Source organism: Phodopus roborovskii, unplaced genomic scaffold (genome assembly GCF_943737965.1).
Source record: "Phodopus roborovskii unplaced genomic scaffold, PHOROB, whole genome shotgun sequence".
Lineage (NCBI taxonomy): Eukaryota > Metazoa > Chordata > Mammalia > Rodentia > Cricetidae > Phodopus > Phodopus roborovskii.
In genome coordinates, this window is record NW_026126407.1 from 3,421,917 (window position 1) to 3,441,427 (window position 19,511).

Genomic DNA, 19,511 nt, shown 5'->3' on the forward strand with positions numbered 1-19,511 from the left:
AGTTATAGAATACATCTATTTGGCGACAATGTGGTTCAATTAAAGAGATACTATGGACAATTAAATAATCATGGACTTCAATCAATCAATCAAAAAAAAAATCGAGAGTTCAGCAATTAATGGCACTGACTGCTATTCCAGAGAACCACGTTCACAACACAGCACCCACATGGCAGCTCACAATTGTTTGTAACTCCAAGGTCTGACACGTTCACACAGACATAGCTGCATGCAAAACACCAAGGCACATAAAAATTTAAAAATTTTAAAAATATTCCAACAATTACATTCTGGGTTCAATGTTACTTTACTCTATTTTCTCTCTAGTCTTATCAAATATTTCCTTTTTTCCTTTAACACCACAAAAAGAATCTGTTTTCAACCTGGTACCTGCAGTAAGCACATATAGATACAGGGGCCTGGGTGCCTGCGGTGAGGATATGTGGATACAGGGAAAACAGACATTTTTTGGCCATGACAAACATCTCCTCAAGTTAACAATTGGAGATGAGACATTCCATGATATATACATGTCTCAATTTACTAGTGTTTAAGAAATAAAATACTCAAACTCTCCAACACTAAGGCAAATGTTTATCAGATGTATTTAGTAAGTTCTGTGTAGTGTTTGCTCTTGCTAAATCATAGTTCTCTCTCTCTCTCTCTCTCTCTCTCTCTCTCTGTGTGTGTGTGTGTGTGTGTGTGTGTGTGTGTGTTTCTCAAAGTCTAATTTGAATACAAAGTCTAACCTGAATCAAGTTGAAACCTACACTGAACAAATTTACTGATATAATGCAGTGTAATGTTGCCATTGCACAGGAACCACACAATCAGAGAACAACTAAGATGTTAAAAATTTTTTCTCTGATTTAATAATCATGTTTTAAGTAATTTTTAGTTTAATGTCAAGTACTAACATGTGAATTTTGTTCTACAGTACAACTGACTAGTTGGAAATCTAAGACTTGAGAAATTTCAATAGTTCTTTTAATTTAATGGCCATTAGTGGGTTGCATAAAATCTGGAATAATTTGCTGCTTCAGAAACAATTATTTCTTAAGTAGAAATGTTTTTAAAAAAAAAAAAAAAAAGACATTTTAGGATCTAAACAGACACATGCATACATTGTGCTTGGGAGAAAGACAGCTATACCAAGCAAGAAATTCCTAAGCCAAAGGTTCAGGTAGTTAATTAGGAACCAGAAACATCTGCTAATTTAAGACTATGAGACTGACTTACAGGCATGGTAAGAAGTATCTATGCCAACATCACTTAAATCTAAAAGATCTAAATTGTTTATGTGGTAGAGATATAATCCAGATACAGAAATTCACCCACTAATTAATTAAAAAACACATACTACATACCCAAAGTGTGCCTGGCACTGGTCCAGGAGCATAAGAGGCTGTGATGAAGCAGTAAAAGCTTCATTATCCATCAAGCTAACTTGCTATTGAGATGGAACAACTTATGAACTGAGCAGGAACTAGAATGGATATCAAAACCCCTTAAAACTAACTCTGCCTGACCATTTACTAGCCATGTGACATTTTAATTCCTTTAACAATATTTGGCCTTAGTTTGCTTAGCTATCAAACCAAATGAAATACTTTCAACAAGTTGAAAACATAAAATCCCATCCAGCGAAAGATATAATATAATAAAAACTTTGGAAACTGGTTAAGTTTATCCAAAACATCTTCAGGGCTACTCTGCAGACCAGTCAAAAAGAGGAACTATGATTGCTAAAAGTAACAACAATTTATTTTTATCTTGTTAAAGAAAAAAAGGCTAAGTAGGTTTTTTTTGTTTTGTTTTGCTATTAAAAAAAATTTTTTTACATGTGCATTTTCCCTTGTGTGTATGAATATGCACCAGTACATGTTGGTGATGGCAGAGGTCTGAAGAAGTGCCAGGATCTTCATGAGCCACCTTGTGGAGGCTGGGAACCAAACTCAGGTCTTCTCTAAGAACAAATGTTCCTAACTGCTGAGGCATCTCTCTAGACCCCAAGTAACTACTGCTTTCTACCGACTAATTTACCTCCAAAATAGCAACCAGTTGTCAGGCTTTGAAACACATATAAGTTTACCCTTTGATGGAGCTGTGTTTTGAAACAAGATCTTACTGTGTAGCCCTGGCTGGCCTCCAATTCATGACCAGCCTACGATACCTAAGAGCTGGGATTAAAGGTGTGTTCCACCATGCCCAGCCACACAGAACTCCTGAATTGCTACTTGTGCAGCAAAGTGAAGGCTCAGATTCCTAAATCTCCAAACCATTTGAAGCAATGCAAACAAGGAGCAGCCATGACCCTAGTATGAGCACCAGGCATACCTGTTGCCTGTTCAAACACAAGCACAAAGAGGAGCGCTGCTTACCTTAAGATTCCCAGACTCTAAAGTTCTCTTACTCTATACAATCGAGTCACATTAATCTTCCACTTTCTCTGATGAAAATATTAATCAGGGCCAGGCAGTAGAGGTGCACGCCTTTAATCCCAGTAAATGGGAGGCAGAGGCAGGTAGATCTCTGTGAGTTTGAGGCCAGTCTAGTCTACAGAGTGAGCTCCAGGACACTCAATGCTACACAGAGAAACTGACTTGAAAAACAATAAATAAATAAATGAACTAGCCAGAAAGTTTTCCTACAACCATTACACGCACACATTCAAAATTCTATACAGAGGAATATACAAAGCTTTAAAACACTGGGAAGAGCTAGAAATATGGCTCAGTGTTTGAGTGTGTACTCCTTTACCAAAGGACTCAGTTCCCAGCACTCATGTCAGGTGGCTTACAACTACCTGTAACTCCAGCTCTAGGGGCAATCTGATGCCTCTGGCCTCCATGGGCACCTACATTCATGTGCACATACAATCACACATATTCATGTAATTAAAAATAATGAAAATGAATCTTTCAAAACACTGGGAAGGTGGAAGCAGGAAGACAGTGAATTCAAGGTCAGCCAAAGCTACATGGCTTGTATCCCATAGGGGAAAAAAGCTTAAAAATTATTCTGAAAATGAAATATATATATTGATACTTCCAAAAATAATAAAAATATGAACAAAACAAAATTCCTTTCATAGATGTCCTTGAACCACAAGAAATCCTCTATAATTACAACTTTAAGGAAAGTGATTGGGGGCTGGAGAAATAGCTCAGCAGTTAAGGGCACTGACTGCTCTTCCAGAGGATCCAGATTCAATTCCCAGCACCCACATTGCAGCTCACAACTGTCTGTAACTGTAAGATCTGACAGCTTCACAGACATACATGCAGGCAAAATACCAATACACATAAAATTTCAAAAAATTAATTAAAAAAAGAAAGAAAAGTGATCATAGCATACAGTAGAAATCATAGAGTCAACTAACAATCAAATCTAAGAAACTCCTAAGTATTAAATATATCAGACTACCAACCAAATCTGTGGCTGCTCAAAAGAATGAATGAGGTTTATTTTGTTTCAGCACTCATGCATAAAAATTAAATGGCAGAGATGTTAGGTTGGGTATAAAACAGGAAGCAAATATGATTCTCTCACCAATTCCTATTAGATCTCTTACCAACATAAGGAGTATAAAAAACAGTCTTTTTTGTTGTTGTTGTTGTTGTTGTTGTTTGTTTTTGTTTTTTTGCAATGCTGAAAATTGATCCTAAGGGCCAATGCATATTAGGTAATACTTTACCACTGAGCACATAGTAATCTGGCAGTGGAGATACAGCTCAGTGCTACAGTGGTACACAGTGAAGGCCCTGGTTTTGACTGTTAACATGTTCTACTAATGCAAAAACAAAGAGGTAGGGGAGTGAGTTAAGATATTATTAAAGCTTAAAGAAAATAATGTCTAGTTAAATAATATTTACATAGCTCTTATATATGTTATCACTTACATATATAACTGCAACAAATTTTTTAATTAAAAAAATACTGTGAGCCAGGCAGTGATGGCCCATGCCTTTAATCCTAGCACTTGGGAGGCAAAGGCCAGTGGATTTCTGTGAGTTTGAGGCCAGCCTGGTCTTCAGAGTGAGTTCCAGGACAGGCTCCAAAGCTCCAGAGAAACCCTACCTCAAAAAACAAACAAAAAAACCAAAAGATATTGTGTATTTGTCATCATAAAAAGTCAACTAAAGTAAGCTTGCATATTAACTCTTATTTAATAAAATCCCATAGGGGCAGGGGGTATAGTACAGTACACGTCTGGCATTCATCAGGAACCTGGGATTGACCTCCAGCACTGAAGGAAAAAACCAAAACATCAAAAATAATAATAATAATTTAAAAACGATCTGCCCCCTTTGCTATTAATTAGGACAAATAATGCGAAAGTTCCTTCAATAGAAAACCTCTTCATTTGAATACCTGGTATAATTTTTTAAATCCTGAAAAACTACTACTGACAACTGGAAAGGAGTGAACGTAACTGTATGAAACAAAGTATTTTGTATATTTTATATACTGACCATAGGAACTTGGGAAGAGAAGCATGCCAGGGAGGAAACTGCTTAAAGTGCAAGATGGATAGTTTATTAGATAAAACCAGTAGGTGAAAGCATGCTACATTTTCTTCTGAAATGATATGATGTGACTACAATGGTAACTATACACAGAAAAGTCAAAGAAATAATGGACTTTTCTGAGGTAGTTACAAGGGGTCATATATACTTACAGCCACAGAAGCCCACTGCCATGCAAAACAGTGACTGGTTGGCATCTGACCATGTGAGCGACAGCAGCCAATAAGAATAGAAAATAAGCAGAAGACAAAGCACCACCAATCAATGTCAAGAGTTGCCATGTAAATGCTCTTCCTACATACAGACAGAAATCACGTACACAACGTTTTTATTAGCTATGGAAACTCACTTTCTATGAGCTTTAAATTCTCTTGGAACACAATTTCTAGGTATGCCTTTGTTAAGTTTAAATAAACATCAATGTCAAAGTGTCTATCAATATTTGCTCAAATTTTGCTAAATGATTCTATTTACTAAGATCTTTAAGTAGAGAATGTTTTAGTTCATTTCTAATTTTCTGTGTACTATTCAGCATCAGGACATTCACTCTAACCCAAGGGTATGGTTCTGTTGCTCATCCTTGAAAGTGAGAAGCAAATCAAACACCTAGTAAGAAAAAGTTAACTGAAAACAGAAGAAAGGTGACATTCACTAGGATATTATAGCATTTTCTGGAAACTGTTTCTTTAAGAATTAAGTTCACTTAACAGACGTAGTGAAAAATAGACCCTGTTAACTAGGCAGCAGTGGCACCATAATACACCATACACAACATCCGTGGGGAAGAGAGGAACCATTCAACCCTCTAAACTCAAGTCAGCAGGAATGACAGGTGGAATTCAAAAATCATGGTTTCTTACTGGTGCCATTCGTATTGCTGGGTGTGCTCCACAGCCCTGCACTGCTTTATGAAGTGTTTCACCGAACATATTTCGAAGTTCAACTGAGTGACAATATACAGCATCAATCTTAGGCCACCAATCCAATGCAGACTAGAGAAAAAAAAAAAAAAAACGAGAGAACATAGAGTACAAAAATCACTTAAGTGGTATACTCTTTTACCACTGCAGTTCTAGCTTGTATTCCTTTGTGAGAAACTTCCTAAGACCATGCAAACACACAATATGATTTTCAAAGTCTTCACATGATATATTTAAGTCAAACACTAACCAGACATACTACAATTTAAAATATAATAATGAGCATGTGCAAATGAGGCTGTCCTTTCTCAATAATATCATAATGAATTTAAAACCAAAATATTTGGAAAATTTTTTATTCTTTAGCCAATCTTTGTCTTTTGTGTGTGTGTGTGTGTGTGTTCAACACATTTCAGAAACACATGCATATATTATATATATTTTGCTAGGTAAAAATGCTATCATCATGGCTTTCCATGAAATTAATGGTTCAACACAACGTTGAAAGACTATGTAAACCATTAGCTGAATGCTTACAAACAACAATAATCAACATGAAATTAGTAAATGAAATAAAGCCATTAGTAAACCAATAATTTTTAAGTTGATAAGCAGATGGCACAGTACATAGAAGACTAAATGGTCACCAAAAACGAAGACAGCTGAACCTACCTAAGTACTTTTATTTTTACAATGCTAGAGACTAAAGCCAGACCTTTGGGGCTTTTATATGTTAAGCAAATGGTCTACCATTCAGCTATATCCTTAGATAAAGCTAAGGATTTTTAAAATAATTATTTTATATAGATATTTTTCTATTTCTGTTTACCCTACCTAGCTGGTTTATAAAGTCTATTTTAATTAAAAGTATATTTTAATGACCTTTACTTTAAATTTAATTAATATATTTTAATTTTTAAATGCTTCAAAAATGATAATTGTGAAAATTCACTAGAGTTTATTATCAGCTTATAGAAAAAGGATCAGATAAACTTTCATAACTTACACAGCTTACACATGAAAACAATAGGCTTAAAATATAAATTGTCACTTGTAATATTCTGACTAAAAATATGATAGAATAATTACATATTCATATAGTAAATACAGGTAATTTGACAGCTTCACACATTCTACTCATAATTTATTTTTTATTCAAAATCAAGCTAATCTTAACATTTAAGTTCTCAATCATAACTCAGTATTGTTGTGCTTCAATCTCTATTTACAAGAACCCTAAAAAGAAAACTCAGGCTGGGCGTTGGTGGCGCATGCCTTTAATCCCAGCACTCAGAGGCAGAGGCAGGTGGATCTCTGTGAGTTCGAGGCCAGCCTGATCTACAGAGTGCCAGGACGGGCTCCAAAACAATATAGAGAAACCCTGTCTCGAAAAACCAAAACAGAAAACTCAGGCAGGCATAGTGGTGCACACCTGTAATCCTGACACAAGGGAGGCTAAGGCAGGAGAGAGATCAAGGATAGACCGGGCAACACAACAAGACTTCATCTCAAGAAATAAATAAAATAGGAGAAAAGTAGTTTGGCAGTTAAGAACACTTGCTGCTCTTACAGAAAACCCTGATTCAATTCTCAACACCCACATGGTGGCTCACAACTATCTGGAACTGCCTGTAACTCAGGTTCCAGGGGATCCAACACCCTCTTCTGGCCTCTGCAGGCACCAAACATGCATATGATGCACAAGCATATAAGCAAAACAACTGCAAAATTAAAAATTCATTTAAAATTTAAAATTAAAATTCATGGTTGTTTTTCTATGAGTTACTTAATTTAGCTAAGTACTGAAAACTAACAGTTTCTTTTTTCAGGTGGTTGCAATTAAATACTCTGACAAAAGCAACTTAAAGGTGAAAGAGTTTATTTAGCTCACAGTTCTAAGTTACAGTGGAAAGGAAGTCACAGAAGCAGGAACTCAAGAGAGCTGGTCATATCAAACCCACAATCCATAAACTGGGACAAAGAGTATTGGTGAACACAAGCATTCTAGTGCGAACTTCTTTCTCTACTCCACTGCCTAGGGAATGATGGCACACAGTGAATAGGGGTCTTCCTACCCGAATTAACATAATCAAGATAATCAGTCCTTCATGGACATGCTCAAAGGCTCATCTTCAAGTCTCACAAAGCCAGTAAGACTATCACCACAGTTAACTACCACATTTCTCAACTCTAGGGGACCGGTTTGCCCAAGTCAATCAATGCAACTGCATTTCTATGTTTTTTTTAATTGTCTTCAAAGTAACAAAATGCTGAATTATTAAAAAAAAAAAAAAAAAAAAAAAAAAAAAAAAAAAAACAGTGCACTGAGATCCTACTTCTTCCTACACACTGCATAACATCTTGCCAGAAATTGATAAACTAAATAGGCAGGCATTCTTTTTAACAACCTATACAAATTATTGGGGAACTGTTTGCTTTGTGACACAGGATCTTGCTGGAATTCAGTATGTTGTGCAAACTAGTCTAGAGCTTGCTATTCTTCTGCCTTAGCCTCTAGAATACTGAGCAACCAGCTTACTGCATAAGCATTTTTGATAACTGTAAAAGTGTACCATGGTAATAACATATATTAACTTTCAGGCTTAAGATTTAAGAATTTTAATTTTTCTTTGTTCTAAGGTATTGATCCATTTATTTCAAAGTAAAGAATACACTTTCAAATAAAATAGGCACTCAAAATTAGACATCTGAGACTGGAGAAATGGCTCAGAAGTTAAGATAGCTGGCTGTAATTTCAGAGGTCCAGAGTTCAGTTCCCAGCAATCACATAGTGGTTTAAATCATCTAATGATATCTGGTGTCCTCTTCTCTCATGAAGGCAGAACACTATGTACATAAGTAAATCTTTAAAAAATAATTAGACATCAATTGAGTTAGTAAAAAAAAAAAAAAGTTTAGCATTTTGATCAGTTACTAAGTGCATCCAATCTGAAACTAGTCAATTTAAATAGATATTTCTCCTTAAGAACAGTTATTTTTTAAAAAGTACTTATAAGTTTATACTCATATACATTCCTAAGAGGTTATTTAAATGATTTTCAAATACCCTGGAAATGTCTTTAACCAACTCTTAGTTATGGTTAATATCAAGTATTAATAAGCAAACTACAACAAAATGCTACAAGGAAAAATGTAAGTAAGCTACAATCTCAGATTTAACATGTTCACTTTCATATATATTTCTTAATTTTCCAACTGCACATCTAACTGAACCTTTAAAAAAGTCTGTACAGAAGCCCAACAGGGGTGGCACACACTTCAATCCCAGCACTCAGAAGGCAGAGGCAGACGGCTATCTGTGAGTTTGAGGCCAGCCTGGTCTGCAGAGTGAGTGCCAGGACAGCCAGGAATACACAGAGAAACCCTGTCTCAAAACAAACAAAAAAATAAATAAATAGATAAATAAGCCTTTGCAGATGAAGTATATAACATAAATTTTAAAACTACAGTTTATTTCTTATTGCATGTCACTTTAAAAAAGTGTCAGTATAAATACTATTTTAGAAACTGCTAAAAACTTACACTTCAACAAAATTCGAATAGTGAAGAGACTTTTAAGAATTTCTAAAAGAAGTTGGGCAGTAGTGGCGCACACCTTCCCAGCACTTGGGAGGCAGAGGCAGGCAGTCCTCTTTGAGTTCAAGGCCAGCCTGGTCTGCAAAGCTAGTTGCAGGACAGCTAGGGCTGTTACACAAAGAAACCCTTGTCTCAAAAAAAAAAAAAAAAAAAAAAAAAAAAAAAAAAAGAGAGAAAAAAAAAATTAAAAGAAATCTGGAATGCTTAGATCTAAACACAATACTTATAAATTGATATGAGGCCATCTCACAGAAGCAAAAGAAAGTTCCAATAATTTCTAATTCTGTATAAACCCAGAAAAAATAATAAAAGTTTTATCTTTTTCAGGGAACACAGTAATTTAAGAAACACAGAAAAGAGGATCTCAGGAGGCAAACTGAACTAAACTATTAAAAAGAAGCATATATAAATAAATCTAAGATCTGGACTCCATGAATCTAGGAAAGAATCCATATGACTTGAAGATATAAACATTTTTCTGCTAAAAATGTCCAGTTAAATTCTATAATAATTGATTGTATAAATGTGTGTATTAACTGTTTCAAATAGTCCTTTACAATCAAAAGTACTTTAGATTCAGTATTTATTACCCTCAGGGTCTGGGTCTGGAGAGTGGACTCTAATGAGAAACAATTTCCAAGCATTCTCTGAAGATAAGGATAACTAAAGTATAACCTGAAAGACACTTTGGAGGACCTGTGTGGTCAGTCATTTAATCCCAGCACCTGGAAGGCAGAGGCAGGTGGATCTAGGTGAGGATGAGACCAGCCTGGTCTACATAGTGAGTTTTAGGCCATCTAACACTATATGGTGAGACCTTGTCTTAAAAAAAAAAAAAAAAAAAAAAAAAAAAATTCTTCAAACAAAATGACACCAGCATTATTTGAATTGTTTACAAGCTATGCCACTAAATGTCTGCTAATGCATAGTATTTGAAGATTAGTCATTGTAGGAGCTTTATAAACACAAATGTCCCCAGATGCAGACACATTCTGCCTTTACACATGCAGCACTCCTTAGAGAGTGCACACACTTTCACCAGGCACATTGAGGCATGCAGAGACTAACACTCCAGGCATGCTTGGAACCCAGAAAGGAGCAGCTCAGCCACTTACAGCAGTGCCAAGTCCATGCTTGAAAGTGCTCTATGTATTCAATTATAGACAAAAATATTTCACAATTAAAGTAACTAGTCACAGAATACTCAAGACTATAAACTTGGATTTAGTAAATTTTAACCATTATCCAATAATAAGAAGAATATTTTCAATATTTTGAATCAAAATAGGCAGCAGCAACTTATTTTGAATTACACATAAACTTGTGGGAAACAGAAATCATCGTCTTTTTTGTTTTTTTAAACTTTAAAACTAACCCTTGGAAGGACAATGGTCTGAGTCATTACACTGGCAAATGTACAGTTTTGTTTGTTTAAGTTTTTCCTATCAACATATTTTATCATTAGGCTATCCTCTATAGAATTAACTATAATTAATATAATGTCTACCTATAATTTAAGTCAGTGATACTCAACCGAAGGCAGTATTGTTCCCCCAGGCATTTAGTTGTTCATAATACAGTAGACACAGCACAGTTGCCATTTCATGAATTGAGCACCAAAATGATAAATGTCCTTCAAGGCACAAGGCCAGGCTGAAAACAGAGAGCTATTGTCCTACAATGCTATTAGCTTTCCACAAAGCAAAGTGAATGTGTCACTAAGTGACTTTATCAGCAGTTATTTCCCCCTGCAAGAATATTTTTTTAAAAGAGAAAAAAAAAAAAGGTAATATTTGGCTTAATTCAATATAACCAAGGTAAATGAAGAAGTGGAGATTGTTTTTAATTTGCAAGAGTCATGAATGGAATTTAATTATAAATAGGACAAATATACCAAGGTATCAATGACCAAACACTTTAAGGAAGGAAGGCAGGAATAAAGTGAACAACTTCCTCATAAATGTTAACATATCTGTCAATGGATAAAAGTAGAACTATAAAAAAATAAAGTCAGAGAACATTCAAATACAACTGTTCATAAAAGGAGCAGAATTTTTAAAAATCTACAGTCCACATCTACTAAGGTTTTACTGTGCTTTTTAGTTCATACACTCATATCATAAATACCTTTCTAATGAATTCACTTTCCTTGATATGCTTTTGTATCTTGTAAATATACCTTTTAAAATATTAATATTTTGTTCTAATTGAGGAGGATTAAAATATACAGTCACATAAGGTTTCACCATTTTGTAAATGTGCCATACTAGGCTATACTATAATTATTCTTCCTTTGAATTTAAATGGTAAGATGGTAGGTCAGAATGTATCAAATACTTTTGTTATGAAAGTACTAAATTATATTTTCAGTGGCATTGCTCTCAATAGGTTTTGAACTTTAAATGAAAATTTTTAGGCTTACTCTTTCCAAAAAGATTCTATTAACTTCATCCCTTTCAATTAAAAGCCTCTGGTTGAGTGAGAACATAAAAACTACAGCTGTGTATCAAATACTGGTACAACCACCCAGAGGAGCTTTCTGTTTTATATGAAGTTCTAAAAGTTCAGAACCTTTGTTGGAACCAGCATCTCTCTTAAAAATGGAAAAAATATAACCCAAAACAAAATAGGAAGGAAAACTATTTTTTAGCAATACCGAGTACCTTTTAGACTTACATTGGTGATGATGCGGTGGAGTGAGTTTACCAGCACATAGTGAAATGTAGAAGGTGAATTCTGAGCCAGGCAGATCTGCCAAGAGAAAAAAAAAATTCATTAATGCCAAAAAAACCAAAAGAACAGCAAAATAGTTAAATTATTTTCAATAAAATAAACTTAACATCTTCAAATTAGTATCAATATAGTATATTTTAAAAAATACTACTAAGAGGCTAGAGAGATATTTCAAGAGTTAAGAGAGTTAAGAGCACTGGCTGATCTTGCAGAAGACTTAGGTTCAATTCCCAGGATACACATGGCAGCCCAGTGTCTATAATTCTAGTTCCAAAGCACACGATACCTTTTCTGACATCTGAAGGCAAAATATCCAGATACATAAAATAAAAATAAATAAATCTATTTCCTAAAAAGTAGACTATTATAATAAACTACACCTATTCATCTTCATAGTATCTGCATTTTATAAGGATAACTACATTAATAAACATGGTTGTACAAAACAATTTCTTACCTTAAAGTGCTGGTTGTTTTGAGGGCTTATCCGAAAGCAAGAGACAAGACAGTCAATCATGAGGTCCACATCTGCAGGCTGACTGCCTCTAGAGAATGGTTTACTTGGATTAAAAAGCAGGTTCTATAAAAATCCCAACAGAAAACAGTGGCCTTTAAATAGTCGTGAAGTATTTTTTAGCAAGGTATGTACACATAATCAGCTTTATCCACATCGATTACAGTAAACTTTAGTTGCCAGAAAAAGCACAAAATACTGGTTATTATAGTTTGCCAATATCATATAAGACTTATTATACTACATTTAATTTTTCCCAAGCCAAATTTTTACATTAAGACCCAAGAATGTATATATTAAGAAAACCACTGGGTGTTATTCTTAATATTCTCAGTGTAGACTAATGAGCACAGTAACAACAAAAGCAGGTCCTTTGAACTAAAATCATCAAAGTTACCACAAAATTTAAAGTTAGCAATTATCTTTAGCACAATACTCATAACTAGAAGTTTATCCACCTAATTTCCTTACTTCTATAGAAGACAAAGAACAGCATATTACCTTAAGATCAACCACCATGGACTGCACTAGTAGGAAAATGACCGAGTTATCTTCCCAGTTGATGTAAGTACTTGCTTTACACAACTTGACACAAGCAATGGCAGCACTCTCTGTCAGCTGCCTGCTTCCTCCATGGCCGGCAAGTGCTTTTCGTAAACTATCCAGAAACAGCTTCTACAGAATTTAAATTTAGGAAGACAATAAATCTAGTTTACACTATTTTGTAGATTTATCAACAAAGCAGCAAATTATCAATCTCAAAATTCAAATTAAAAATAGAATGGTTTATATTTGGCTTTCATTTCATATTTAAGAAGTCATCACTTAATCTTTCTCACGTTAAAAAAAAAAAAAACAAATACAAAACACTTTACCTTCTCTGTTGACTTTCTACAGGAATAAAAGAAACATTCCTTTCTATACGTTTGAACTCAACTTTAGAATAGGTTTAAAATATCTTGCTTTTGATGTTATCTTTGAGGCTTAAACATATGAATGACAGCCTTGGCTGTGGGATATGTCAAATTGTTTCATTCTTTTCTACTGCTCTAGAGTTTATCCAACCTTCAGCTTTCTGAAGAATTATACCCAAGGAAATTCTGTTCCTCTAAATTTCAATTCTAGAAAGAAAAAAAAATCCAGCTTTGCCAAAGGCTATAGATGAAACCAGCTGTGAACAAGATGTTTCATAAGGGCACTGGGAGGGCCCTACACAGACCTAGACAAGGATGGACGCAGCACCAGGATCTTGATGGACTTGGCAGCTAATGAAAAGGCAGTTCATACAGGATTAAAATGATATTGAAGACCTCTCTGATGATGACAATGTCCACTGAGGTTGTTCAGTCACCTATGTGCTGCTTTTGTGATGTGTCCTGAACTGTTCAGGACAAGGTCAAATGGCTGTAGATGTCTTTCGAAGATCACTAAGAAATCAGACTGAACCAACTGGATATGTTACTCATTCTTCTTTCAAATACAATAACCTGTCAACACATCTTTGCTGAGGCTAACAACTGCTTGACCCAGAACTAAAATGTACTCACTGAGTGAAACAACTGCTTCCCATCAGAAAATGGCAGAAACTCATTTTGCCCTTCTCACCTTATTTATGTTGTTCTCATCAACCACATCCTTGGATATGTCCTGGATTATTTCTGGACACAAAATGAGGAGAATGATTTGCAGTGGCCAAACTGCGGCTTTACGTTTGGTGCTTTCAGCAAAACCGTCCACCAAGTCAAATAGTTTTTCTGCACACTCTGTGTGGAAACACACAGTACGTTACCTTATTAGACAAGAAAATCCTTGGCACTAAACTAAAATCCAGACATCCCAAAACACACACACACACACACACACACACACACAACATGCTGCTTTTCTGGTTACTTTGTTGTTGAGCACATAGGTAAGAATTTTAAATGAAGCTCTAGTGTTTCATATTATGATTGAATATTGATGGCGCTCTCACAGCGCGTGCTCAAAGGGGAAAGGACTGGAAATAATACAGAAATAGGAGAGAAAAGCTGTCACTCCTATTTGGGGACAGCTGACAATAGAAGATAGAAAAACCACTCTTACAACAAAGTAACCAGAAAAGCAGCATGTTTTTACCTCTAAGAGCTTAACAAAAGCACAAGCACATCCCTCACTGCACAGTAACTCTGCTTACCAGCCATATCAGTCTGCGGAATTTGGTACAGCTTTGTAAATTCATCCGGATAGTTTTCTACCCAGTTCCAAAAGGCCTAAGAGTAACAAAATATATGCTTTTATAGGAAAGCAGTCAATAGTTCCAATATATTAGATAACACAGAATCTAAAGTTTTCTTTATAAAAATACTGTAACTACCACCCAAGTCTTGACTTTCTTATACTCAGGTTTTAAAAAATAAAGCAAAATTGATAGCTGAAACTGAAACCCAAATACCCAGGAAGCTGAAGCTTACCTTTTCTAGGCTATTTATAACTGCTAACTGTGCGACCTTCTTCAGGGCTTTAAATTTAAATGCTGTTTCTGGAGGGAAAAATTTTGTTTTAATAACTCTCAATTACTTAACACGAGTACAATTCATAACTACTACAAAATAATTACGTGTACTCTTGTGCTTCCAATATTATTAATAAGCAATTTAACAGTAAAGATAAATATAAACCCCAAACTCATGAATTACATTGATAAACACAGAAAAAAGTAAAAACATGCCTTGAACTTCAAGTTTTCCCTTTGCACTATTTTTTAAAATTGGTTTACAAAAAAACAAAACAAACTATAAAACATGGGGATAGAAAGATGGCTCAGTGGTTAAGAGCACTAGACACTTCCAGAAGACCTGGGTTTGATATCCATCACCCACGTGTTGGCTCATATCCTTCCGTTCCAGTTCCAGGGAATCAGGCGCCCTCTTCTGGCCTCTGCAGGCACCAGGCACCAGACACACATGGTACACAGACACACATAGACAAAACATCCATACAGGTAAAAAAAAAAAAAAAAAAAAAAAAAAAAAACAAGAAACTTATTTTTAAATATATTTAATAAAACAGAAGCTAGTCATGGTAGCAACACCTTCAATCCTAGCATTTGGGAGGCAGAGGCAGGTGGATCTCTGTGAGTTTGAAGACAGCCTGATCTACATAGTAAGTTACAAGACAGCAAGGACTATACAAAGAAGCTATGTCGCAAAAAAGACAAAACAACAACAAAAAACTATAGGGATTGGAGAGATGGTTCAGTGGTTGAGAGCACTGGCTGCTGTTTGAGAGGACCTGAGTATAGTTCCCAACACCCACATGATGGCTCACAACCATCTGTAACTTCAGCTTCAGAGGATCCAACACACTCTTCTGGTCTCTGAGGGCACTGCAGTGTATGCACATAGATACACACACAATAAATCTTGGGAGTGAGGGAAGAAGGGAGGAGCTATTTAAATGTTTTCAAAGTAATTTCTAGTATTTCAGTATTATAAGTAGCAATGATAAATGTATAGTTATATAAAGCCTTTTCCATATTACTATTTTCTTCAAGGCAGGCAATTGTCTAGAAGTGTCTAGGCAAGGGAACAAATATTTCCTAAGGACTCTTGATAAAATCTGCAAAGCTATTTTCCATAAAAGTTGTTCACCAAGCATCATCCTGACCATCTCTGTTACATTTTTGCTATCATCATCTAGTAAGGTAGTTTTAATTCTGCTAATCTATTTAAAATAGATTACACTTTATCTTTGAATTCTTTTAATTTTGTTATCATGCAAAGAAATGAGTATCACAGCATTTCATGAATATGTGTCTATATGCTGTTCTCCTTCACTATTCCCACTCTATCCCCATGTTCTCACCCTCCTAGCTGAGTCCCTTTCTTCCAAATCAGGCAGCCCACCCATTTGCTGTCATGCTGCATATATTATATTACCCTATGTTTCTCCCTCTCTAGATTCTCCACCCTCATGATCCACCTTATAGCCCTCCTGAACATATGCACGAGCACACACACACACACACACACACACGTGTGTGTATACAAATATATGTATATACACACACACCTTTAAACCTAGGTTTCACATAAAGAAGCAAGCATAATTGGTTTGTCTGAATCACACTTATGCAACAATGATTTCTAGTTCCATCTATTTTCCTCCAAATGTCATAACTGCAATTGTCCTTAAGGCTACATAAAATTCTGTTGTGTATACATAGCATTTTACCTCTTTATTTTGTAAAAATGATTCATTGATTCTATTCTTTTTATATAAAAACACAAAGGAGAAATCTGGCCAATCAACACACAACACACACCACATGAAAAGGCACTTTACCAAACAAGTCAAAGAACATACGAATGTTTCTTTCATAGTGGCTATACTTTTCCATTTAACTATTTTTCAAAGGTCCACGTGTTCTCATTGTTATTTTCTGTTCTGGTTACACAACAATGGGAAGAAAGTAGGCTAGTTAAAATAACCCTCTTAGGCAGTTTTCTGCTGGCATTTCTTTGCAATCTGAGATTTGTGGATGTGAGGGAATCCACTACCCCAGCTTTGATAGGCAAATCCAACTCCTTGCCACATGCTGCAAGCTGCAAGTGACACTGGGTGACACACTTCCTTACAAGATCCTTGGAAACATTAGCTGCCAACTCCAATGCCTAAGCAGTGAGGTACTCCACAATTGCAGCACCCTACACAGCAGCAGTAGTACCCACTTATCTATGGCTGTCTGCGGATGTGGCCCACAGGGAAGAGAGCTCTCTATGAGCAAGAAATTAACTTAGCCTTGGCCTTCCCACTATCCTTTCCCGCTTTCCCTCCCCTCGGCCACACAAATGCCCACCGGTATAGCTGACCACATTTTCTGAACTTACTGACCACATTTTCTGAATCCATTCAGACTGGTATCATTTCCTGGCCACTGTGAATAGTGTGGCAGTAAAAATGGATGCACAACTATTTATGTAGCTATGCAATATAGTGGTATATCTGAGTCATACAGTCTATTCCTAGTTTTCTGAAGAACCCTTCCAACTGACTTCTACAGTGACTATTCAAATTTTCATTCTCAAAAGTGGCAAATAAGGATTCCTCTTGCCTCACATTCTCGCCAGCATTTGTTGTCCTTTGTTTCCTTGATGACAGCCATTTCAACTGAGGTGAGACAGAATTTCAAAGCATTAATTTACATTTCCCTGACTTCTAAGAATGTTGAACACTTTTTCCAAGTATCTACTGGTCATTTGTATTCCTATTAGGGACCATCTATTCAGTTCATAAGCCTACCTATAGGCTGAATGGTTTTAGTGTTTAATTTTAGCAGTTCTTTATATATCTTAGATATCAATCTCCAGCCAGATGTGAGGCTGGCAATCCCCCCCCCCAAGTCTGTAAATGGTCTCTTCACTAGACTGTTCCCTTTTCTTGGCACTTAATTCCATTTGTCAAATCTTGGTATTTTTCCTAAGCTATAGCTCTTCAGAAAATTCTTGTCTACACCTACATACTGAAATGCTTCATCTATGTCTTCTCCTTAAATTAAGGTTTTGATATACTGAATTTATTGTTGTGCAATGTGAGAGATATGGACTTATTTTCATTCCACATGTAAAACTCCAGTCCAACACACTTATTAAAGGGGGTACCTTCTCTCCAATTTGTGTTTTTGACAGTTTAAGTCAGAAACTTAGGTAGTGTGATGGCTAATCTTGGTTGTCAACTTGACTATATCTGGAATCATCTAAATACCAAGTAGTTGGCCATACCTATAAAGGGTTTTCTTGATAGAATCATTTGATGTGGGAAGAGCCACCCTCAAACTGGGCCACATCGTCTGGTGACAGCCCACATAAAAGGACATGGAAGAAAACTTTTGCTTTTTGTCTGCTTGCCTCAGTCCTGCTAGCAAGTGCATCCCTCCTATAGCTACGGTACTTCCTGCATTAATATCAGAACCTAAAGGCACTGACTGGTAAGGAGTAGGATCCTCCTGAACTTGAGATGGAGAAATGTTAGGAGGACCCTAATGAAGTGAGGCAGAAGATTCTGAATCTCCACATTCTGAAGAGCTTGTCTCACCTGAAAAAGCAGCTTCCCCACTCCTACTGGAGGATGTATCCCCATCCCTTGCAATATTCCCTTCTGTACCTTTGCCTGAGGAAATTTTTCCTTCATTGTCTACAAACTAGTAGTGATTTTCCCTTAAGAAATATCAGGCAAACCAACTGAGGTCCCTCAATGCCCACCAAGAGGAGCCTATAAACTATAACCAGAATGAAGGCTAAGCAGGTTCCTAAAGGTAAAATTCACAAGAAGGTATGCTACACCACTAAAGAGTTTGTTGATTCATTCAAATAGACGTCTGGGGAATATGTACAGGAATGGATTTTTAATGCTGTGAAATAATGGTGGAAGAAACATAAAACTGGATCGTGCTGAGTTTATCCGTATGGACCCACTGAGTGAAGGTCCCAAGTTTAATACTGAAGTTCTCATGGTTTAAAAAGGTGTCAGAAGTTTCACTAGTTAATTGAAGCACTTGCCATAAGACAGTCTGAAAAGAAACTAGAGATACCTGTTATCCTTGGCTTAGTATTGATAAAGAAACATAGGGATCAGAGAAATTGCAATAGTGAGTGTGTCATATTAAGCATAATCCTCCACAATGGGAAGCTCAGGCAACAGTTCCTTCTCTAATCCTGTAAGACACAAAATTGTCAGACTGGGAATAAAGAATTTTGAAAGTCTTTGTCATAGCTCTTTTCCTTGTGTGAGAGACCTTAGGGTTGGAGACATTAATGCTCAATTAGAAAAGTTAAATGTGATGGGCTTAATTGAGCCCCCAGAGTAGGAGGGGCCAGGTGGCAGCCTGAATAGTCAAAGGCAAGGAGAACATATTTACATAATGGGCAGCACAGTGAAAGCGACTTTTATGATGGACATGACTCCTACTGACCTTTTTGTACTGGCTAATCAGTTGTGGTGTTTCCAGGAATGAATTAGATAAGCAGCCTACTATGTGTAAACAGAAAAAAACTCAAAAAAAAAAAAAAAAAAAAAAAAAAAGCTACACTGGATATAGCAAGAGGGAATCTGAATCTCAGCCTATGAACCAATTTCCAGACTTGAGCTAGTCTGTAGACATGTCCTTGAATGAGAAGGCCAAATTCCCCTGAGGACCTTGCCAAAATACTTGAAAGTTTTTCTGTTACCCTTTCTCCC

At 36.0% G+C, this 19,511-nt stretch overlaps 1 protein-coding gene across 7 annotated transcripts in view; it reads right to left on the reverse strand.

Annotated features, from left to right (window-relative positions):
• Positions 1-19,511, reverse strand: part of Nf1 (neurofibromin 1) — a 234,785-nt gene that overhangs the window by 151,388 nt on the left and 63,886 nt on the right. For 5 of the 7 annotated variants that reach the window (XR_007834242.1, XM_051179832.1, XM_051179828.1 and 2 more), the window contains exons 6-13: positions 14,747-14,814; positions 14,470-14,545; positions 13,899-14,056; positions 12,795-12,968; positions 12,237-12,359; positions 11,723-11,797; positions 10,162-10,191; positions 5,390-5,521 (exon numbers count right to left, since the gene is read on the reverse strand). Coding sequence is in view for 6 of the 7 variants with exons in the window: in XM_051179832.1 (XP_051035789.1) it covers positions 5,390-5,521; positions 10,162-10,191; positions 11,723-11,797; positions 12,237-12,359; positions 12,795-12,968; positions 13,899-14,056; positions 14,470-14,545; positions 14,747-14,814 (836 nt within the window). In the remaining variant the exon portion in view is untranslated. The remainder of the gene's footprint in view (positions 1-5,389; positions 5,522-10,161; positions 10,192-11,722; positions 11,798-12,236; positions 12,360-12,794; positions 12,969-13,898; positions 14,057-14,469; positions 14,546-14,746; positions 14,815-19,511) is intronic. The other 2 variants (XM_051179829.1, XM_051179831.1) reach the window with 1 other exon arrangement.